The sequence below is a fragment of the Antedon mediterranea genome, chromosome 11, assembly GCF_964355755.1.
Source record: "Antedon mediterranea chromosome 11, ecAntMedi1.1, whole genome shotgun sequence".
In the NCBI taxonomy this organism is placed as follows: Eukaryota; Metazoa; Echinodermata; class Crinoidea; order Comatulida; family Antedonidae; genus Antedon; species Antedon mediterranea.
In genome coordinates this window covers 8,491,519-8,515,769 of record NC_092680.1, presented here as the reverse complement: position 1 = coordinate 8,515,769, position 24,251 = coordinate 8,491,519, and the positions used below count along the sequence as shown (strand labels likewise).

Genomic DNA, 24,251 nt, shown 5'->3' with positions numbered 1-24,251 from the left:
TCATAGAGGGCTTAAATTGTTCAGAATATGTCCTATAATGAAAAGTTTTCGTTCAAAATGGCCGGAAATACCACTTTTGACCTTGTTTTTATATAAGGGTCACATCTTGGTAACCCCTGGTCATAAAGATTTTATTTTTTCCTAAATGTTTCAGAATATCCATATTTATATAGGCCTAAGTTTTAATAAAACATATTTTTGAAAAATATCACCTTTAACATTATTGCATGACGATTTTCACAATAATTTAGACTATTTTTGTATTTGTTCTATATCCAGTGGTCAAAGAGGTTTGATGTTGGTCTTATATTGTTTAAGAATATGCACTTTCCTATGTACTATAATAAAACATTTTCATACAAAATGGCCGGAAATACGACCTTAGACCTTGTTTCCACTTGAGGGTCATATCTCGCTAACCTCTAGTCATAAAGAATTAATTTTTGTCTTAAATTGTTCAAAACATACATATTTCTATCCACTCTAATGAATATTTATTTAAAAAAATTATTATAAATGTTATTGTCACATTTAACACCTGACCTCAATTTTCACAAAATTCTCATATAGTAAGGATGTTTCTGTTTTTAAAGTAACAAAATAAATTTAAAAGATGTACATAAAATAACAAAATGTTATATTGATTTGAATTTTAAAATTAATTATGTCAACGAACTCCAAAACAATCCTAGGCCTAGCTAGGCTAGAAAGGCAGCGGATGTACATAAAATAACAAAATGTTATATTGATTTGAATTTTAAAATTATTTATGTCAACGAACTCCAAAACAATCCTAGCTAGACTAGAAAGGCAGCGATAGACTTATTCTGCTTTTTCAAGGATTCCACGTCTTGTTGCTATAGACGATCGTCGTGCATGCTACGGTGGCCATCTCTAAGATGACAGCCGAGCGCAACCAACAGAAATAACATAGCATTTTCAGGACACCATTTTAATTAAAAAATCGTATTGTAAAAAGTTCTTAAAAGATTGTTCTACTTAACTGCATGATTGAACAAAATTAGAACATCATTTTTTCACCGCTTAAAATCCATCGTGAGTGTACCGCGGGAAGAATGGTCGTTAAACTCCCATGTTCATACACTGTGGTGTTTTTTCGATGGATTTTAAGCGGTGAAAAAACAAACATTTTACAGTATTTTTTTTCTCAAACGGCCCTCCGTTCAGGAGGTACTTCTCTGCTACGGATGAGTTCTGTTGGGTTAATTTATTTGTATACAGTAATTATTAAACATCAGCAAACAGGTTAAACTACTCTGCTGGTGACGAATACTACGAAGCCTTTCAAATTCAGCAACATATGCATTGGCAGATAATTGGTGACCAGTTACCAATTTAGAACGCCAGGAGGTTCGGTTGGAGGCGAGAGATTCCCAAGAACCAATGGGAATATTAAAAGAAAATATCACGCTTAATAACATCTTTAAAAAGGAGTTTTGGACGTCAGCCAGTAGAAAATATTTTTGGTAGGCGGTAAATCCTCGTTTTGGTCATTTTTTGAAAAAATTCCTGTACAGGTAAATTTTCAAAATTTTTTTTTTACATTTTAAATGAAATAGTAGAAATTTTGCCATTTTCTCTGTATGTATTAAAAAAAATCTGGTTACTATCACATTTTGATATGCGCAGAACACATTATATGTCAAGTAACCAGACCAAAAATAAAAGGGTCGAAATTTGGCCGTTTTTCAAAAAATGAAAAAATTTCGAACTTTCCATTTTTTGACAGGATTGGTTACTATATATCATAATTGACACGCGCAGGCCACATTATATGATTCTGCGCATGTCAATTATGATATAGTAACCAAAAAATTGGATTGCTTTCCAAGATATTTTTTTTCTGATTCTACAGTATATCTACTTGAGATTTCATTCTATGTTATTTAGAGGGCGCTATTTCGATTTGCGTGCGTGTAAACTCGAATGAAATATCCAACCAATATATTACTTTTATTACCCTAAAATACAAAACCAGTACTACAGTTTCATCTGCTCTATTAACATTCCCTCTATTATGGTACAGAGTATGTGCAGAATATCTAAATATTAAAAAGGAGATATAGATAGAACTTATGCAGACTTTTATACCTTTTAATCAAATAACATTAAAGCACAGTATAATTATCAATTACAGTATTTGAAACAGCAAATAAAATATTGCAAATAGGAATTTTCATCAATTTTATAAATTACAAATGTCAGTACGTAATAAATGATTCTTAAGCTGCAGTAAATGGGAGATAAGTCTTACTCCCAGTTCTTCACAGTTCTTAGTTCCCTATGACCCTCCAAACTCATGATAAATATATTGATAATTATTATTTTAGAAAATTATTAAAATTATGGATTGAGTTCCCAGATTTCAATTTTAAGTCATACATTTGGTCAGTCAGTTTTTAGCTCATATTTTCTTAGACTGTGACTTCACTTAATTGCTTAGCTGCTGCTTGCAGTTCTTCTGTTTCAGCAAAATCAGTTTTACACTCCTAAAAATGAAAAATTATGCAGTATGTGTAAAATAATATAATAATAATAATAAATTGTTTATTTCATACGCATCGAACAGCAAGAAACTCCCCGATATATGAATAAACTATTGCTTATAAACTAAGTGCCATTTGATTATGGTGGAATGGATTGTGTGGCACTAAGTCAGGATTGAACCATGTATTTTGGGATTGGAAAGCAATCACGTTAACCATTACTACTACTTTTGATAATTTGATTGTTGTGATTTTATTTTATGTACTTTAATATATGATTTATGTATTGAGCTGCACATCAAACAAACTCATTTGGAATACTGGTATTAAGGTTTTATTTCACAATACTGTAGATTATATTAATATAAATTAGGCTTACTAAAAGCATCTAAAATTTAAATAAATAAATTGCATGTGAGTGGCTGAGTGGTTAAGACAGTGGAACCGTAATACGTAGCCATAACATTGGCAAGGGTTCGAGGCTCATTTGCTCCATGGTTCTGGTGGTAGAACGAGTCTTCTCGGATAGGGACTATAAACCGTAGGTCCAGTAAACACATCTGGCTCATGTGCACTTTAAAGAACCTAGTACATCTTTCGAGACGAGTAGGGATTTACCCCGGTGTACTAGTTCAAACACAGCCACTGTCACAAACTCATCATATAATACACTGGGTCCTCTGGGACGAACAGTCTTAGACTGAAGAGGCTACCCAGTATAAAGAATAAATAATGATAATATTAATAATAATGTACAGTACAATTCGATTCTATTAATGGTAATGGTAAGGATGAAATTGTTAATTTAAATTCATTGATAGGTACGAAATTAAAAAAAAAAAAATCTTACCAATTACAAATAAAACATACATGGAGATACTAACTGGAAGAAACTGATGAGATAGAGAAACGTTTGCACACTGTACTACTGTACACTGACTATGAACACCTCCATGGCCTGGCTCTACTTTTTCTTTGTTTAATTTAAACATTTCAAAATTATTTGTTTGTATTGATTCGTCGAGGAGGTATATGTAATCGATCGCATGTGTCTGTCTTTTTGTTAGATCTTTACCAAAATGAAAATACAGATAAATATGTGGTCAAGGACCACTCCATTAAATTTTAGGAGCAATCCAGACCACGGTCCTAATTCTGGACCACTTTTAAGTATTATTTTTAGACCTGCTAGACAGGACAGAATTTTTAAAAGCCTGCGTGCAGTCTTAAAGTAACAAGACAAGTGTATTTTCTCGAGAACTACTTGTTCAAAAAAACATTTTTTCAAGAGGCAAGAGTTATAATTTGTGATTTGTAATTTTTAAAAATTATTTATTTTTAATGATTTAATGTACAGGTTTTTTGATACAAATAGTTTTAAAAAACCTATTTCTTTTCAAATTCACCCGTTTGTTTTTGGCATTGCTGTTCTATTAGTCAACTGAACTATTGTTAATTGAAAGGCTTGTACCATTACACCAAACTCGCATACACATGCTTGTAGTGAAATTAGCCTAAATCACACACAGCATTTAAGAGGAGGTATGCACTCTCAGCGAGCGTTTCTAGTTTTTTATTGAACTAAAACAAAAAAGTAAAAAAAAAAGGGACAGGACAGACCCCAGTGGCAAGCATCGAAACCACAAAGCTACAAACCTACTTAATAAAGAATAGTAAATATATTATTAAGTACCTCAATAAGTTGTTCTAAATCTGAGTAAGCTGCTTCAATTCTTTTTGTACAATCTGGAATCATCATCTTAGATTCTGCCAAAACCTCCATCTACAAAAAAATAGGAGTTAAGAGTTTGGGGATACTTGAAGATTTACGCCCTTTCCATCCTGGGATAGAGGGGTTCTACTGAAATATATATTTTACAAATACAGTGCATCAATAACGTATGATTTTCAAATCTTTCATTCTGCTAAAATTAAACAAGGGTTTGCTTGTTGATGATTGGGTATTTTCGCTGCTTGTAACTTAGTAATTATGATCAAAAAGTTTTTGCTTAACATTAATTAAGCAGAATGTTGATTCTCTTTTAATTAGTGTAACAGTTTTTTTTTTACATAGTTTGGGTAATAAATGATTATGAATATTCATATACATCCGAGTGTACAAACTGTTACCAACATTTACTAAATCATGCAGAAAAATGCTATTATTAATTTTGGTCAACTGAAACTAATGAACTGTATTCAATCATCCTTGGTGATCTGATTAAATCAAGCAACATTTAAGAATAATATATTCCATCATCAATTTGGATTGTTTTTTATTCTTTATGAGAATATACTGTACCCTGTTGCATGTAAATCCAGTCTTGGTTTTTTTTTAAATTATAATTTATGTAATTAATTTTTTAAAATCTAGTAATTAACCAATTTAATCAAAAATGAAAAAATGAAAAAAATATCCCATTCATGGTACGATAACCCATTTTGTACATAAGGACACATTTCTTTTGAGCAGAATACGGTTTTTAAAGATGTATTGTTCCCCAAAAACACGAAAAATGAAGAATATTTAAATCAAACTTTGAATAGGTTATTTTGTAGTTTTAATAAAGTGAATCACTTCCGTAGAAAAAATAATGTTTTCACTTATAAAATAACATGATAAATGGTTAAATTCAACCAAAAATCCATTGACTGGCAGGCAATTTGACAATTTTTTGCTTTAATAAATTCCATTTTTTCAGGTAAATAATTTGTTTTTGGATCCAATTTTTGGTCGAAGTCAATAACTATTAATTAAACAAAAATGTAAAAAAAAATTTTTTCAGAGGGATAATACATCTTTAAACCACATTTAGAAATAAAGAGTTTGAATTCCACATAGTACAAATAGTCAACTGAAAGCTTAGCCAATGGAATTGACATGCTGTAACTATATTGACTTAAAAAATGTCTATTTACACAACTTTTAAGGATTCAACTCATAAACTTACCTGTTTTTTAATATCATATTCATCTTTGTTATCAGCTTTCATTTTTTCAATTTTTTCCGCTATTTGTTCACCTTCTTTCTGATACATTATTTTCTCCTTGGCGCACCTTAAAAATGATAATAATATTTTATACTGTACAAATAATATATTATAATTTTTGTAGTGGATTTCATGGAGGTGAACATGAAAAAACCCTATCATCAGGCGATACATGCAGGCAGTCATACTCATACTAATCTATGGCAGGTATCACCCATGTAAGGTTTTTTATGATTACTATAACATTTAAATATGTCTTAAATATTGTTAAATTTTAAAATGTGTCAATAGTCAGCTTCTTAAAATTGTTTAAAAGGTACAAATAAATATTAAAATAACCAAAGATTAGGTAGGCCTATTCTATGGCCTCCCCAAATGATTGATGCAGGGATTAGTTAGTATTTCAACTACTACTAGGCCTAGCCTAGGCCTAAAGACTAAGTATAATTAAAAAAGAAAGACACAGTTAGAGGGCTAGGCCCAGTACCACCCCTAGCCTATTAAGGCTTTCTCTAGCGCAGCCTACCATACTCAGGAGCCTACTACTTTAATACTACTCTAGCAATAGGCCTAGGCCCTACTAGGCGGTTCCCGTACAAGGCTACCCTGCTGCTGGGCCTACCTATATCTAGCAGCAGCTAGGAGGCCTAGCTAGGCTTAGCTTGCCGGAGTAGCCTAACTACTCTAGCCTAGTTATCCTAAAACAATGTATTACTTTATCTGCAATACCTTTTTAAAACACCTGTTTTTATCTTTAATTGACGCAATCGTGGATCAGCAGAAGCCATGTTTACTTAGACCCTAAATATCTTTTTTCAGAAAGTACTTTTTGTTGTCATATACAAACAACAGCAGCAGCGCTCCGATTATCCTCTCGATCGATCCTCCGATATCCTCCCTATCAAAGATTAAACACCGCCCCCAACGTTCAAGGCTGGTCTAGAGAGAGAGCGAAGGCAGTAAAAACAAGGCCAACAGCCATTAAGTCGCGTGCTACAATGCATAGTGATACCGGACCGACAGACAAACAGACCGACAGACAGACAGACCGACAGACAGACGGACCGACCGACATAGTGAACTATACTGACCGAAATTACTGAACATGTTTAAAAATGTTGAAATGTTTAAAAACATTTATATTTTTTTAATTTACACGTGCGTAGCCTGTTACTTTTGACGTGCTCGTATAACGTAATTTCGAGTTGAAAAGTAAGTCAAGAAAACAGAAATCGGGCAAAAAGAGTGCGCAATAACATTTAACGCGCAGTGCGCGCGCAAAAATCTGCGCACTCAAGGCAATTTTGTAAACGCTTAAAATTGCCTGAAACGTACTCTTATTTCATCGAAAACAAATTTTGAAAATTTTAGGCGCGCGTACGCATGCGTTACATGCGCTACGCACGTAATTGTATTGCCATATGATGATTTATGCCCTGAAATTTATGAGTACCAAATTTTATTTAATTGTGATTCATGGTTGTTAAGATATGATTACAAACGTGATTTCGTTAAATCGTGCGTAGACCGCGTAATTTTTTATTGCGCACCGTGAAATCATAACCACATCGATTCCTGGCCATAAGGAATATTCTGTGAAAAATTGATTTAGCTAGATTAAACTGATATCAAGATAAGGTCATAAAGCGATAAAACGCATAGTGATACCGGACCGACAGACAGACAGACAGACCGACAGACAGACAGACAGACAGACAGACCGACCGACCGACATAGTGAACTATAGAGTCGCTTCCACGCGACTAAAAACAAGGTACCATAACCAAAGATTGTATAGCGCCGCTACGCGGCTTTGCCATAACAACGGCCCCCCTAACAGGAAGTATTATATATATATATATATATATTTAATATATATAAATTTGAAACGATAAAGATGAGGAAATCTGTGAGAATGAGAAAAAGTCGCCCCAACCGAGACTCGAACTCGGACCGCCTGCTTGATATGCAGATGTCCTAACCATTAGACCACTGGGGCTTTTTCATGGTATTGTGCGAACTCGATTGGATAACGACTCTTTAACATTCTCGGCGTGGTACGGCGGAACAGCACTAGTCCTCAGTTGTACGCACGCGCAACAGAGATCAAATTGATACGCCCTCATCTTTCAGTATTTTTATTCACGAGACGGGATCTCCGAAGAGATACTTTTATATATATAAACACAATAGGCAAAGAACATTAATTCTAAACCGCCCGGTGATATACTGAAATTTAATTAATTAATTTGAAACGATATAAAAGTATCTCTTCGGAGATCCCGTCTCGTGAATAAAAATACTGAAAGATGAGGGCGTATCAATTTGATCTCTGTTGCGCGTGCGTACAACTGAGGACTAGTGCTGTTCCGCCGTACCACGCCGAGAATGTTAAAGAGTCGTTATCCAATCGAGTTCGAACAATACCATGAAAGCCCCAGTGGTCTAATGGTTAGGACATCTGCATATCAAGCAGGCGGTCCGAGTTCGAGTCTCGGTTGGGGCGACTTTTTCTCATTCTCACAGATTTCCTCATCTCTTTTATCGTTTCAAATTAATTAATTAAATTTCAGTATATCACCGGGCGGTTTAGAATTAATGTTCTTTGCCTATTGTGTTTATATATATAAAAGTATCTCTTCGGAGATCCCGTCTCGTGAATAAAAATACTGAAAGATGAGGGCGTATCAATTTGATCTCTGTTGCGCGTGCGTACAACTGAGGACTAGTGCTGTTCCGCCGTACCACGCCGAGAATGTTAAAGAGTCGTTATCCAATCGAGTTCGAACAATACCATGAAAGCCCCAGTGGTCTAATGGTTAGTACATCTGCATATCAAGCAGGCGGTCCGAGTTCGAGTCTCGGTTGGGGCGACTTTTTCTCATTCTCACAGATTTCCTCATCTTTATCGTTTCAAATTAATTAATTAAATTTCAGTATATCACCGGGCGGTTTAGAATTAATGTTCTTTGCCTATTGTGTTTATATATATAAAAGTAGGCCTATCTCTTCGGAGATCCCGTCTCGTGAATAAAATTACTGAAAGATGAGGGCGTATCAATTTGATCTCTGTTGCGCGTGCGTACAACTGAGGACTAGTGCTGTTCCGCCGTACCACGCCGAGAATGTTAAAGAGTCGTTATCCAATCGAGTTCGAACAATACCATGAAAGCCCCAGTGGTCTAATGGTTAGGACATCTGCATATCAAGCAGGCGGTCCGAGTTCGAGTCTCGGTTGGGGCGACTTTTTCTCATTCTCACAGATTTCCTCATCTTTATCGTTTCAAATTAATTAATTAAATTTCAGTATATCACCGGGCGGTATATATATATATATATATATAAACATTTTAGTAGTCATATTGTATACTTTAGGTTTGAGATGTAATCTTCCGCCCAAAGTGGATTCTAAAGGTAGACAGTTATAGGCCCTAGCTAAACTCTCGGTCAGTCTTCTTACTCACCAATCCAAAATCCACAGCCTATAAACCACGACCAACTCACTTTATATACTAGCTCGACATAATCCATATAGCCTAGTAAAATAAAAATAAATTAAATATTTATTGGTTTCATTTACTTATTTTATTTTTATCAAAAAAGAAATAAACAATGAATAGTCCTACATTAAATAGGCCTACATTAAATATTATTAATGCGTGATCAGGTTAATATTTCTAGATTAGGCCTATATTAATTTGTTTCGTTTATTAACAAGTGATCGAGCAATAATTATTTGATTTCTATCGGCTAAAATCTCTTCATTTTCTTCTCCATTTCAATTCATAACCATCTAGATGTCACCGATATATCTATTATCTCATGTTGTCATGAATTAACAAGCAATATTCTGCCAATAGTACTCACATGTCGTTGGAACGTCAATATATAGGCCCTACTACTTTAATAGCATATTATATCACCCATTGTGCATACTATTTTGTTAATCTGTTTCTTTCTAATCTGATTATTTTAGCCGTATACACATACTGTCTGTAGAATAGGCCTACAATATTGACAATATATTGAACACAACAGCAATATAAGCTGTAACTGTCAAATAAAACATCAATTGTATTAAAGATCAGGTACAGGCATGAATTTAAATATAATATCTGGTTAATTAAATTGTACATAAATTAAATATTTGTAACAGAAATCAAGACGAAAAAACATGAATTTCCCTTAATATGGTCAAATACAAAATTTAGCAAAATTCTGCCATAAAAAAACAGGAAGACTTTTTTTCAGTAGTTAGGTAGTTTAACCTAATGCAATAACATGTCTGGTGACACCCTAGAAGGTGAAAAAAGATGGTGGATATACGGTGGATAATTTTTGCTATAGCATGAAAATGAAAATCTGAAGTTGAATAAAAATACTAAGAATGTAAAATTCAAGTTATAGTACCTATATTTAGTCATCTGATAACATTATTTGCCACACCGTTTATTTTTCATAGCTTTTTAAAATGCCTCTCTATTTACAAAATTTGTGTATAAAAGAATAGAGATTTTACAGTGTAATTTGAGCTCAAATTACACAGTAAAATCTCTATTCTTTTGTTATCAGATGACTAAATATAGGTAATATAACTTGAATATTACATTTCTGATATTTTTATTTAACTTCAGATTTTTATTTTCATGCTATAGCAAAAATTATCCACCGTATATCCACCACCTTTTTTTTACCGTCTAGGGAGTCACCAGACATGTTATTATATTAGGTTAACTACCTAACTACTGAAAAAAAGTCTTCCTGGTTTTTATGGAAGAATTTGGCCAAATTTTGTATTTGACCATATTAAGGGAAATTCATGTTTTTTCGTCTTGATTTCTGTTACAAATATTTGATTTATGTACAATTAACCAAATATTATATTTAAAATTCATGCCTGTACCTGAGCTTTAAATTAACGTCTACTTCATATACAATTCATGCTATAGCCATATCCAATTTTTTTTCTTTTTTAGATGAAATTACTTTTTTAAGTTGATTTTCGGCCATTTTTTCAATTCTGTATTAACTTAAAAGTGTAGTAGTAGTGTTTTTCGAGTTGACCAGGCAGCACATCCATATGTCATGACTACCGAATAAATAGTAACGTTTAGGCCTATAGGCCTACTATAACAAAATTATTCATAAGTGTAAATAGGAACATATACTTTACGATTTAATATCAATCTTAAGTGTGTATCTTTATAAGGTCAGAGGTTAATTTATTTTCATGCTATAGCAAAAATTATCCACCGTATATTCACCATCTTTTTTACCTTCTGGGCTTTAAGGTTACCTACCTAACTACTGAAAAAAGTAATTCATATTTATTACAAATATTTGATTTATGTACTAACCAGATATTATATTTAAAATTTATATGTACCTATACCTGAACTTTAAGAAAGAAAGACGCGGTAGTAAAATATTAAAATAATAAGATAGGTACAATTAAGATGAAATGCTATCTCTACAAACGTATTCTTTTAATAGTTATTAGACGAACCGCACCAGTCCCCCAATTGTACCCACAATTCGGATACACCCTCATCTTTCAGTATTTTATTCACAAAGCAGGAACTCCGAAGAGAATCTTTTTAAAAGTGAGACGAACCGACACCAGTCGGACAAAAAAATAGTTATTAGCCTAAAACTTGTGGACAATGCCTACGCTAAATTTCTTAAGGTTTTCATTTTTTACTAAATCTTTACTGTGGTGCAACGATGTCTGATTTTTATTTGTGCCGTGTATTCTTACTGTTTTGTTTACTGTTCATTCGTGTGTGCCTTACAATCAAAACACACACACTACAATAATATCTCCCCATCCCATACATTTTATTCATGCATGCCTCCATGATTACGTAATGATTGATTGAAATATGATTGAAATATATATTTATACTGGGTAACTTCTTCAGTCAAAGACTGGTCTCCCAGAGGACCCAGTTGGTGATCAGTGGCTGTGATACAGTACTAATACACCGGGGTAACCCCCTACTCGTCTCGAAAGATGTACTAGGTTCTTTAAAGTGCACACGAGCTAGTTGTGTACACTGGACCTACGGTTTATAGTCCTTATCAAAGATTAAACACCGCCCCCAATGTTCAAGGCTGGTCTATAGACTATAGGAGACGTACAACGAAAACAAGGTAACGAGGAAGTTAATTAAGCTACATCTAATATTTTAGTCAAAACTTCTAGTTAATTTGTATTAATCATTAATTGGGTTGTTTACTAGTTTAATTATGAACTTAATGTTAGGTGAGGTATCATCATCCGCCCAAGGTGGAGTTTACCTAGGCCTAGACAGTCTAGGCCTAGACTAACTATAAGTCGGTCATCCCACTAAGTCATGACTAAGTCGCTAGCGATGTGCAGTGCGGTGTAGGCCTACAACGCACCAATCCAAAATCCCCGACATCCTACCAGGGCTACATATCACGACCAACTACTGTATAAAAATAAAGTCGCTAGCTAGCCTACAACTCGCCACTCTGACATCCCAACAGCCTATATAGGTGGCCTACAGTAATTAGCCTATTATATTTATATTTTTTCATTTTACATATTAACAATTAGGTAACATCTCTCTTGATTTTCTTCTCCTTTCAATTCTGTCAACATCTAGATGTCACCAATATCTATTATCCCATGCTGTCATGAATTAAACAAGGAAGCAAAAACAGTTTTAGAAAATGGAGCTTATGACAATATTCTTCCAGGATATAAAGTGCTTATACGGCGTTGGAAAGTCATTGCAATCGTGACAATATATACATTCATAGCGTATTATATCACCCAATGCATTTTGCATACTATTTTGTTAATCGTCGCATTTTATGTTGCTTTATTCGCTGGATTGTATTTTGCGGCGCATAGGCTGATAAAGGGGCCACTTTTCGCGGACATTAACGAGGCCCAACTGAATTATCAATCTTCAGATAGAACAAATTTCTGGGTTGCAGTGACCGAATATCGGCAAGTTATAGGAACTGTCGGTATTACAGTAAAAGAAAATTCCGATAATGTTGCATACCTACGTAGGATGGCCGTGGACAAGAAGTACAGACGATTAGGTGTTGCAAAACAACTGCTGCGTGTTGCTATAGATTTTAGTAAGGCTAAAAAATACAACGCAATTGACCTTATCACCACCGAAGTACAAGTACCTGCTCAGAAACTTTATGAAAGTTTTGGTTTTAAGGTCGTGGGTGGTTTTTCAAGAAAATTAATGTGTTTTGTGTTAATTACTTACACTTTGTGTTTAGATATAATAAGGTGAAAGGTAAATAAGGTGAAAGAGAATATTTAAAAGGATGTTTGTAACTGACATTTTGGAGGATTATCTTAAATTTAAGGGTATACACAGTATAGGCCTAATAGTAAATTATTCAGGTATGAAGGATAAAGTTGGATACTGTGGTGAAATTCTGAGTTAAAGTGTATGAATGTAGATTCAGTCACAATGACTGACATATTATTTGTTGTAACTATAAACACATTATTCATTTTTGTTAAGCAGGAATGTATTTAAAACTGAGCGTATTTAATGTCTATGATGTATTTAGGGAATGCAATGATTAAAGTATGTACTGTACAGAACCTTATGTTTCAGTATAATGTTTTTTTGTTTTCACATTTGATTATAATGACGGTAGTTACATTTGTTTATTTTTCTTCTGTTCCCTGCCTCTGAAACCGGAAAGAAAATGGTTAAATGTAATTGGGAATTGTAATCTCGTAAGCATGCATTTTATATTGATTTCGTACGTTGATTAATATTCACTGTCTTTTTCTTGTTAGGTGATCTGACTAACCACTTTGTGGACAGGTTCTCATAGTATTGTTGCTTGGTTTGTTTATCTGTTTTGTGTTGGCGCTGCTCCTATTCAATGTTTGTATTATTCTTAAACGGGTAAAGTTCACTATTTGATATGTTTTACCAACGAAAGGTCATCAAAAACATTTTTGCATTAACAATACTTAATAATTAGGATATTTGATCGTCGACCAATCAGCAGATTGGGATATTGTTTAAAATATCCACCTAATGCGTCGTTATTCTTCATTGTGTTGATTCGTTTTGGTTTCAGTACATTTTTCTACACAAAGAACAGTACAAATAAAACAAAATGAATCGTAAAACAACATCAAGTGTAGATAGTGATTATGAACAACTTGGTGTTACAACGAAAATTTGGAATTCATACGTACATTTCTTGTTAAGCAAACGTTGGTTGGTTACCGCCTCTGTAGTCATTTTGTCTGTTTTCATTTTGACTGGATCTTTACCTGCAGTCATTTTATCTGCTTTTGGTATATGTGTTGCAGCCTTGATTATTTGTGCCGTTTATTACTGTTTCGTTACTGTGTTTATTCGTGTGTGCCTTACAATCAAAAGGATGATATTGTCGTAGAATTTGTATTTTTACGACATGTGGTGTATTAGGCATGTGAATGAGATGACGTACTATAACACCAAGGTATTTTATACTTCCATGCACCAAGTGCATTCATTTACTGATGTACGTACTATATCACAATAGTAATATCAAGGAAACATATTGGACTGTACTGTAATTCTTCCAGATAATAAAATGCATACATTCTGCCACTAGAAGTGCCTATGACGTGCAAGGAATTCCACGTGTAAATCTACAACTAAGATGATTTTGCCAATGAAGAATAACAATTATATGTTTATGAAATTAATGAACAATGTAAACGTTGAATTTTATATTTTAAATGCTTATACTATTGTAATATTTTGTTATAGAATGTATAGGCCTAATGACTGCTCTATATTTAAAATGCCATTGTCGCGCAGTACTATTTAAGAAAAATCCGAATTTTAAATGTAATAGATTATATTGTTTACACATTGTTTTGAGTACATATACATTGGGTCCATCATCCACATAATCTAGAACCTAACTTACAATAGGCGTACTAACAGAAGTCCATGCGATCAGGCCCGGGGAGCTGTCAATGATTTGTTTAAGCTTAAGTATATTGGGTCTGGTTTTTCAACCTTTTGTATGGAAATAAATAAAACAGAAGTAGGTTATCCGGGTTCATTAACTAGTTAATGTACAAACATAGTAATTAGTTTAAACTGTATTTCACATACAAACTTTCAGTACTAAAGAACTAAATAATACTTTAGTTTTTACAACTGTTCAGTAACTTAATGTTATTAATTCCAGTCAAACCTCTGTTGTATAAGATTCCTACTTTGAAATTCGTGAGGTGTAAATGTTCAGATATCATAGAAAACTATCCACAACTTGAATCTTCCAACCAAAATACTGATGCGTGTAGCACTAAAAAAAAATATAAATAATATAAAGTTGTATGATGTCCTTTTACTAATACCTGGCATCGTGTAATAACCATTTTGGAGAATATAAAACATTTTCTGCATGTATGAACGTCGTCCCATGTATTTGCTGTTCGTTGCGTTTGCAATAGTCCTTTCAAAGAAGCATGGTTCAAATCACGACGCAATGAATCTTAATATATCGCGTCATTATTGGTCAAATTGCATTACGTTCTAGTGGGAGGAACCAAAAAGTTAAACTCTCCTCATAGGGAGATTTCATTCTGTTATTATAGAGAAATATTTCACATAGTTTACCAAACTGTATAGAAACAAGCTTTAGCGATCTATTTCAAACTGTTTTTATAAGTACAGTGTCAAGTCAACTCGACGACTTTGATAGTCATAGCAGAGATCGAGTGCTTCTCCAGCTTTAACAACCAACCTAAAACTTACTTTGAGTTTGGCAGTGAAAATACCAAGTAAATAAAATGGTACTCGAACTTTGAATTTTTCACAAACTACATTACTTATATAAAATCGTACTAACCTGATAATACACTGTATCCGGTGTGTTTGCGTTCGGAGTCCATTTCAGAATTCCAGGTAGCACTCGTCTGTTGCATTTTTCTTTAAGTGTTTTAAAATAATCATCGAATGTTGCCGATTGCTTCCGTCTTACTTGTTTTTTGTTAATATTATACTCACAGTAACCACCCACTATATAAAAAACAGTATTTAATTATGTAAAATGGTTTTTTAAATGTTTAGTTTAGTTGGGCCTAATTATATATTTTGTACATTTTGTCGACGGTAACTTTGTTAAATTGAATATAAACGACCGATTTGTATGCAACAATGTATAATGTAATTTAGACTTAGTTAAATAAAACTTTGAGGACATTAAATATTTCAAGTCGTAGACCTTGTTTCCAATGATTGAACGGATTACTATTTTTCCTATCGTCACATTAACGAACTTTCTTTTCGGTAGACGGAATTTTTATAATATTAATCTGCACATGCGTATAAGTATCCACCGTTCCGTCCATATCGCGACTTGATTTGATCGATTTGAAATTCGTCCTTTGTTTCCGTCCTGAAACGAAAGCTTGTTATATGCTGTCCAATTCTTGTATATCAAAACAAGGGTGCAAGCTATATTGAAAAAAATAGATTTAAGAATATATTATATACTCACCAGTTGGACCAGCATATATTGTTTGATACTAAAAAATGGAAATAAAAATGTTTGTTATGTATAAAATATGTACCGCAGTGATCTAAAGTATTTGTTTAAGTAGGTATTAGATGATTATTTTTCCATTCGGTAATTTAGGTTCAGAAATCAAGCTCTAAAAAATTGTTACTGTATACGGTAAATAGCATAGGCTATATGATATAATTTGGTTTTATTTTCCTGATTTTTCAATTTTACATTAAAACATGTTAAATTGTACTTGTAACAATCACTTCAAGTTATTTAGCCTATGTTATGTCTAAAAATGTGTAAGCTTTAATTTCAAGACTTGCCTTAAATATATTAGTAGAAGGGGTTCCTCCCGTTATGTCATCAGTGATATAAAATGGATGGTACTGGGCAATAAGAGATTCATCATCACCGCCGAACACTCGGAATGTGTACTCGACGCCTCGCTTGAGTATCAGTTTTGGAGCTAGCTTCTCATTCAAGTACCAGGTGAAGCCCCACTCAGTATTACCTATAATTTGAATGATAATTAATCAATAATTTGGTAGTTTGAAGTTATATGTACAGTACGAATGCGATTGCATCATCAAATGGATTTGAAATTCACAATGATGATATACATTGTCAATATACATAATTATGTAATCCGCATTGTCTTAATTGAAATTAAATCAAAGCTACATTGTGGTAATTGGTACACTTTTTAATTTTTCAATTTCAATTAGGCCTACATGTTTGCGTTGCTTCTATAGACTGAAGATGATTGACTATGCACGATAACACAGATGGTGATTCGGCTTAATATTAGTAAAAATACAGACAAAAATACCAATTTATACTAACAACATGAAAAATACTGTCAAAGTACCTGTGGTAGCTGCATATCTCGTGTATCCTCTAGCGGTTGGCCCTATTTTAGCATCGAATGTTGTTACATCTCTACCTTCTAAAACTATCTCTGGCCACGTTCCTGAGTTCCCTGCCTGATTTGACAACAACATTGGTTGAGCATTGTTCACTGGATCTCTACCGAAACTAAACACGTCACCTTCAAAATGGAATTGAATTAATTGTCTCACAAACTCTGCTTAATATACTGAACCAATGACAAATGTGTATTTTAATGGCGTTATAAAACAATATATAAACGAGTTTTAAGTATACTGTACACTAGTGCCTCTGCGTTTCATATAATTTCGCCATTTCAGACGACGTATTGATACTAAGAGGGAGCATTGTTTTATACCCATAAAATCGAATAAACAAATAAACAAGACAAAAAAAAAAACGGAAAAAGCAACTATAAACACATAACAACTATAAACACATTTGAAAAAACTTCCAACTTATGTGAAATCACGAACAATAATTATCGTATTTAACTATTACTGTCCATTTTTTGTAACAAGCTATTTTTTCCAGGAAAAGTCCAGAACTATGAATGGAACATCACACTAAAAGTCCTAAAAAATCCTCCTTGTGCTTTTCGAGAAATCCAAGTTGGCGTTCAAAACGGCATAAGAAGACAATCTTACCGCCAAAATGAGTGTGCTTCGTCACCAATCCCTGGTCGTCTATTGATCCGATTGCCCACACTATGTACATGGCGTCCGTTAATGATATAGTCATGTCCAATGCATCCTCTGCAAGAACGGTTGTTGAAAAGTCAATAATCAATGTAACAAATAAACGGTACCTTATTGATTTTTAGCAGGAGAGGAGGTGTTATCTACCTTGAAGATGGGGCATACTATATTGTACAAATGGTTGTAACTCTTTGAATAATAGCCTACAGTAAGTTAAAGTTAAGTACATTTCAGAAAACTATTATCTCTCCTGTAATAATAACACTATATATATATATAAATCCAAAAGCAAATAACTGAAAAAATGACAATGCTGTGGGTATCAGTGGCTGGATCTCAATGGAGATACAAAAAAAAGCGAAAAGCTAAATCAAAACGATGAAGTAAAACAGCCAGAAAAGTTAGCAGAGCTTTCGGCGGGCAACACTAGCCCTTCATCAGTGCAAGTGAAGGAATTTAGATAACGCCATAGTATAAGAACTGAATGTATGTACCTGTGTCGAGTTTTCGACGAAATGATATAGTAGTGACGCCATCAACACTGGAACCACTAATATTCTTGTAATTATTGACTCCAGGTAGTACGAATGATTCATCTTTACAGGCACCGCTTCCACCTAAACACTTAGCATAGATATAGATTTGACATTTTTGGAAGCACCATAGCTTTGAATTGTGACAAGTATAATTGTTTGTCTTTTAAATAGCTTTTAAAACTTTTAGGGTACACAATTTAAATTTCTTGTTACTTTATCTTTTGTATTAGTACGTGCTTACCTGGGAGTACCCTCCTAAATAGTAATCATCTACTTGCGCTATATCGCCGTTTATCCAGGCAACAGCTACATCAGATCCGAACATCACTGATCGTACCCTACTACCACTGATGCCAAAGGCCATGTACTGCCTGTCATGGAGTATACCAGATAGTTCAACATCTATTTCATCACCATCAATTACCCAACTCACTTGGTAGTTCGTTGATAAACTTTCACTGTTCCGTACTTGTGAAGCAGTCGGCCGTACCTTCAATGTCAATAAATCCATACAACTTTGTACATTCATTGCTATATTATGTAGTCATGTGTTGCTCAAAAGTATATAGCTAATAGATGCATCATTAAATTATATTAAAGGGTTTAAACAATTGTTTTATTTTGTGACAACTAACAACTAACCTAATCCTAACCCTAATTATACTGAAATAATTCAGAAAAGATAAACTTTAATCTCGCTGCTTGGTTTTATACGGTACTATATGAAACACCAAAACAACTTGTAACATAGAATAACGGTGACGCGTCGGAGGTCTAAACTGCAGAGCCTAACTTAACATTCCACTGATCTTGACATTTGCATTAAATGATTGATAACTACCGTACCTCCTCAACACCAGTTGGTGTAACCTTATGTGAACTTTCCACAAATGGCGGAATATTCAATTCTCTGCGGTCTGGTATAAGAACATGTCCAAAATCTTGCTGAAAAGTCTTACTCCATATACCGATATAGTCAATATCGAAGACCATCACGTTATCGGGTAGCTGAACGGTGATAGTGTCACGACGAAACTTTGGAAGCAGTCCATCAATGCTGTGAAAATCAATTAATACCAATCATTGATAATACTAATTAATGCTATTCATGATTCGGCAGGCCAGAAAATGTTCGTAAAGTTACTATACTTTTGTGCAATCGATATTTTCCAGTCTAGGCTGTCAAATCTATAAATGATCTTGTTTTAGAAAATAAAACATAGTGTTGTAATTTCTAATTTTTAGTTACCTTCCATTTATGTAAGGTACACTACGTCCTGTTGAGTCAGGTCTACCCGATCCAATCCAGAAATAAACATCTACACAAACAATCAAAGATGAATATTATCTTAAGTATGTTGAATTTAGTGGTAGAATGACGGCAAGCTGTTGTTACCGTTGTTTGCCATCGTCAGAATGGTCATTATTAACATTTTCGTTATCAAATCAATCGACGTTATGAGTATGAGTTATTATACTGACATCACCAACAAGGTCATTAACAACAATTTCATCAACTGGTACCCCAGTATATGGATATTACATTGATTCAGACACTGTTATTGCCATGAGCGTAGATCACGTTTCTCTCATTCCTATCTCATGTATTTATAATTAAACTTACCAGGAGCAGCACCATCGTACGTGATACTGTGGAATCGTATTGTTTTTGTGTCCATTATGTTTGTAGCCGGTGCCCGAACGTTGTGTATTCGAGGTTTGTAACCCATTACACCTAAGTTATACTGATCAGGTGCTACAAAATCAGCAGATATATTCACTCTTGCAAAAGTCTAAAAAAAGTGTCATTATGAGCTCGTTTAATGTACAAATGTAGCGTGTACAGAATATATGCACTAACGTGCTGGTGGCTATATTATTGTTTAGTTTTGCATAGTAATATTTATTGCATTCATACACTTGCTGTAAAAAAACAAATACAAACGTGGTATATCCTTTGACTATTCCTTGGTATAGGCCTATTTCACTCAGTATGTATTAATAATAATAATAATAATATTTATTTCCACAAATAATAAAGCAAAATACAGAGTAGCATAATACTGTAAATATACAACTGATAATGAACATAAATAATATAATTATATAGTAAACTTAAAAGATTGCTCACCTTATAACGACGGCACCAGACTCCAATCCAGTCATACTCCGCTAACGCTTTTCCTTCTGGTAAGCTTAGAATGATATCCTTGTTTTTATATGCTTTAAGTTTTCGTTTTCTTTTTTTAAAGAAAAAAACACACGAATATTATAACTCATAAGAAACGAAATCATCAATTATAAGATCGTAATCATAACAACGTTTTCGTCATTATTTTCATATTTCTATCGTTGTGATGGTGTTCATTGTTATCATTTGTTTGGAAGAACTTCGTAATTATCAGTCTTCGTCATTGTTATAATTATCTCGGAGTCACACGTGTGATGTGTGATAAGCATCAAACCAAATCTTTATTTTTGTCTCGTGCAACGACCATAGCTTTTCTTAAAACGCCAATGTGTTATAGTCAATAATGTTTGTCCAGTAAAGCATTCTCAAAAACAAATGTTGTTGTATTGATGTTGTATTTGGTATGCCACACTCTAAACAATGCTTAATACAAACAAATCGTAGTGTTACCTTCCTTTCTCGTCTGGTATTGTATCTCCGTTATGGGGTTCACTGTTCAACCCAGCCTTTAAATAAATATCTGTAACAAATGATAAGCTTACACCATCAGTACAGTGTATGAAACATACACAGTAGCAGGTTATCTAGTGATAACAATAATTGGATATAATTTTCATATCCGTTCAAATACAAAAAGATTAAGCAATGATAAACATAACAGAAACGACCACAGCAACGTACAATATCCACATCACAACACTACAAGCAACATCAACTATAACATCAGCATTGAAAACAAAATAACATCAACGACAAAATAAAACATTTAAAAATAGATAGAATAACGAGAACTGGTAGATAAAAAGTTTAATGATATAGTATAGTATGATGTTTTCTTACCATCTACCTTGCTATTAATCGTAAAATGTACAATCGTAATTGTTGACTTATCAACTGAATAAATTGTTCCACGTCCTCTGGGTAGTGCGCGTTCATTTCTAACAGGCATAATATCTCCAATAAATTTCCCATAATAAATGTCTGTTACTGTTGTCTCTGTCGTTGGCGGTTTGAATGGAGTAACAACTGTTCCTTCTGGTTCTAAATCCGAAGCAGGCCCTGGTACAAACAAGTCACTACCTCCACCTCCTTTTTTTGTAGTCTGCAGTTGTTCTGCAGTTATCTCTTGAACAGTTGATTGTACGGTGGTGAAAATATTTGATGTTGAATCGACTTTTTCTTGTTCATTTGCTGGTGAAGTTAAATTCAAATCTGATTTATTTTCAGAATTAAATTGATCTACAAAAATATAAATGGTAAAAGATTATTCTACTAAACATAATTTGTTGATATACGCAATCAATATAACATACATTTAAAACAATTATATAATGAAAACACATTTTAAACATAATTGTTATAGCCTAAAATGATCGATAGAAAACACATGTGACACTCACCACAGAAACCCATCTGTGCAATAGTTAGATCGCTTTTTCCAGGAAGATTTGCAAACTTTGCAAGGAAGCAGGGTGACGGATAGGTGATTCCATCACTACCACAGACTGGTACCAATGCCACGGTACATCTCGAGTCTTTCTGCTCAGTTTGATCGGGTTCATTTAGCTGGTTTTTAGTAATAGAATATGGTCGTGAACTCACAGTAGCTGCAAACAAGCAGCATATTGATATTAATAATTTTGTATTGAAGATATGAAAGTAAACAAGTTAATCTTTCGTTGTTTCATTTAGCTTTATATGTATAATTGTACACTATACAATTGATTAAAGCTATCTAGACGTGATACCGTACGAGAATCTGCTGGGACTTACTTGTAACAACCACAGGGTCGTTCATTCGAATGCATTTACCCGAATATGCTACTGCTAAGTCTGGAGAATCTCCTCTACAAATCCTCCGTCCGAGGTAACATATGGAAGGGTATGTTCTGCCATCTGTCCCGCATACTCGTTGGTCATTTTCTGGCTTGGCACACGAAGGGCAACCTGGATAGATGATTTATTAATATATAGAATTAAAATTCCTGCAAAATAAATAATTGTATATGTAATAATATTAAGGTGTTTTTGATCACAATAGATTATTAAAAATAAATTATGTAAAGATGCATTGTCCCCCAAAAACATGAAAATGAAGATTAATAGAATCAGACTTTAAATAGGCAATTTTGCAGTTTTAATAACGTTTCCACTTCTGTAAAAAAAACCAAAACAAATAATTATTTCAAGTAGTCATATAAAAGGACAAACGAAACGGTTAATTTAAACGAAAAATGTATTTTTTGCTTTAAATTTGTTAAGCTATTAAACATTTTTAGGTCAATAATTGTTTTTTTCCGATCCAGTTTTTAGTAAAAGTGATTAACTATTACGTGAAATTAATGTCATATTAAAAAAAATTGTTAGGGGAACCGTATATATCTTTAATTATAAAGAAACACAACACTTTAAAATCACACTGATTGAATTAGAAGCAAGAAGATAGGACTTACGTTGACTGTACACATATGCATTCATGGACATCAATAAAAAACAAATATACAGGTATTTCATCATCTTTTTTTGGGTGGAAGCCTGCAGTAAAAATAAAAATCTATTAATTGAACATCACAAGATATTTGGTAAATAAATAATATTATTTTGTATTTGAAATAATTCGTCGTCTAATTAAATTTAAACTCTAGGCCAATTATACACAAATAGGTGAGTGAGAAAGAATTCTTAGTAAATTGTAAAAGTAAATCATCGTCTACATTATCTTCTCATAGTTTTCTTATATAAAAAGATGAATGAGTGTTTTTGAACAGTAATTCAGAGTAAGTATAATGCCATAAGAATCGGGACTGATCGCCGGGTCATTTGGTGTTGATAAACATAGTGAAATCTTTGTAGTAGTACAGCTGTTGCTAGAAGTTCACAAGGTTTACTTTTCAATAAATTAAAAAAAGGAAGTATTTCATATGCGTCATTCTGCTGTTGAACGCAGAACACGTCATTTATATATGCGTTTTTTTATAGTACAGCCAAATTGTGACGTATTATTTTGAGTATATTGAGAATTTTAATTATAATTATAAAGTACGATTTATCAAAATGTGTAACGAAATAGTGATACACTGATCCTGTATTTCAGTTATCTTTTAGAATAATTTTCATTTCTAGACAGAACGAATTGTAATACCAAGTAGGTGGGTTTAAACAATGTTGTTATGGTCGAATAAAAACGTTCAAATGTATACTGTTTGCTTTGAAATTGATTGTGACTCAGAAGCATATGTTAAAGAATCAACAAGTCACATTTTCCAGCAAATTGTTACAAAGTAGGTCTACAAATAGTATTAATCTCGATAATTCTTACCTTTATAGAATAATTTAATCCACTATGGAAGAAGCTGTGTTTTCAACAATGCATGCTTTACTGGCTGTGCTTGTTGTTGATGTCATCTGTTAAAGTATTTGTCTAATTCAATCATTTCCGCACTCAATTCTTAACGTATCACATCCTTTATTTTAAGGTTGGCCTTTAACATTAGAAACTGATATTGAAACCCAACACATTCACAAATTTCATGCTTGTCGGAAGTCGTTGTCAGGATTACTACACAAAATGGAAAAATATCTACCACCCGTTCATTATTCGAAATTGTCTGTTACCGTACTGGTTACCAGTGAACATGAACTTTAGGAAATCATGCCGACTTTGCCTTATCGAAAATAGAAATTTATTTTTTAATATTTTTTTTATTGGGTAATAATAATTGTTATATTTTGTAACAAACCTATCTTAATAAACCAATAATAATAATTTAGATTAAAGTTGTCGTATAAGGCCTAACTCAATAGGAGTTCGTATATTTTAGATATTTGAGCTGTCTTTTCTTTTTTAAGTTGTCTTATTGTAATAATATTGTAACAATCAGAACGGTTAAAAAAAAATTTAATCAAGT

General features: G+C 33.2%; 2 protein-coding genes and 2 non-coding genes across 5 annotated transcripts; 2 read left to right on the top strand and 2 right to left on the bottom strand.

The window, feature by feature from the left end:
* Positions 1-1,996: 1,996 nt before the first annotated feature.
* On the bottom strand, positions 1,997-6,394 carry LOC140062315 (tubulin-specific chaperone A-like). The gene is made up of 4 exons (XM_072108473.1): positions 6,227-6,394; positions 5,459-5,564; positions 4,201-4,290; positions 1,997-2,510 (listed from the first exon to the last, which is right to left on the bottom strand). The coding sequence occupies exons 1-4, from the start codon at positions 6,283-6,285 to the stop codon at positions 2,436-2,438; spliced, it is 330 nt and encodes a 109-aa protein (XP_071964574.1). The 5' UTR covers positions 6,286-6,394; the 3' UTR covers positions 1,997-2,435.
* A 1,537-nt stretch (positions 6,395-7,931) lies between these two features.
* Positions 7,932-8,003, top strand: Trnad-auc (transfer RNA aspartic acid (anticodon AUC)). The gene has a single exon. It is a non-coding gene; the product is annotated as a tRNA-Asp (tRNA).
* A 665-nt stretch (positions 8,004-8,668) lies between these two features.
* Trnad-auc (transfer RNA aspartic acid (anticodon AUC)) lies at positions 8,669-8,740 on the top strand. Its single transcript has one exon. It is a non-coding gene; the product is annotated as a tRNA-Asp (tRNA).
* A 5,323-nt stretch (positions 8,741-14,063) lies between these two features.
* On the bottom strand, positions 14,064-23,837 carry LOC140062405 (protein Skeletor, isoforms B/C-like). Of its 2 annotated transcripts, none has more exons than XM_072108612.1 (18): positions 23,663-23,837; positions 22,797-22,878; positions 22,117-22,290; positions 21,744-21,950; positions 21,184-21,582; positions 20,794-20,863; positions 20,284-20,392; positions 19,777-19,945; positions 19,402-19,471; positions 18,999-19,209; positions 18,394-18,642; positions 18,111-18,240; positions 17,566-17,673; positions 16,899-17,078; positions 16,354-16,541; positions 16,022-16,049; positions 15,371-15,540; positions 14,064-14,824 (listed from the first exon to the last, which is right to left on the bottom strand). In XM_072108612.1, exons 2-18 carry the CDS (start codon positions 22,858-22,860, stop codon positions 14,768-14,770), a joined length of 2,583 nt encoding a protein of 860 aa, XP_071964713.1. In that variant the 5' UTR covers positions 22,861-22,878; positions 23,663-23,837; the 3' UTR covers positions 14,064-14,767. The 2 variants fall into 2 exon arrangements, with proteins under 2 accessions (XP_071964713.1, XP_071964714.1); XM_072108613.1 differs by having other exon boundaries at positions 21,184-21,534.
* Between the last annotated feature and the right edge of the window lie 414 nt (positions 23,838-24,251).

Coding starts and splice junctions, on each gene's coding strand:
- LOC140062405 (XM_072108612.1), bottom strand. CDS start 22,860: ATGATGAAATACCTGTATATTTGTTTTTTATTGATGTCCATGAATGCA. Junction 17,674..18,110: donor TCGTCGAAAACTCGACACAG/GTACATACATTC, acceptor CCGTTCTTGCAG/AGGATGCATTGGACATGACT. Junction 16,050..16,353: donor CTTCTACTAATATATTTAAG/GCAAGTCTTGAA, acceptor TCCATTTTTTAG/TATCAAACAATATATGCTGG.
- LOC140062315 (XM_072108473.1), bottom strand. CDS start 6,285: ATGGCTTCTGCTGATCCACGATTGCGTCAATTAAAGATAAAAACAGGT. Junction 4,291..5,458: donor AATATGATATTAAAAAACAG/GTAAGTTTATGA, acceptor ATTTTTTTGTAG/ATGGAGGTTTTGGCAGAATC. Junction 2,511..4,200: donor ATTTAGAACAACTTATTGAG/GTACTTAATAAT, acceptor TTTCATTTTTAG/GAGTGTAAAACTGATTTTGC.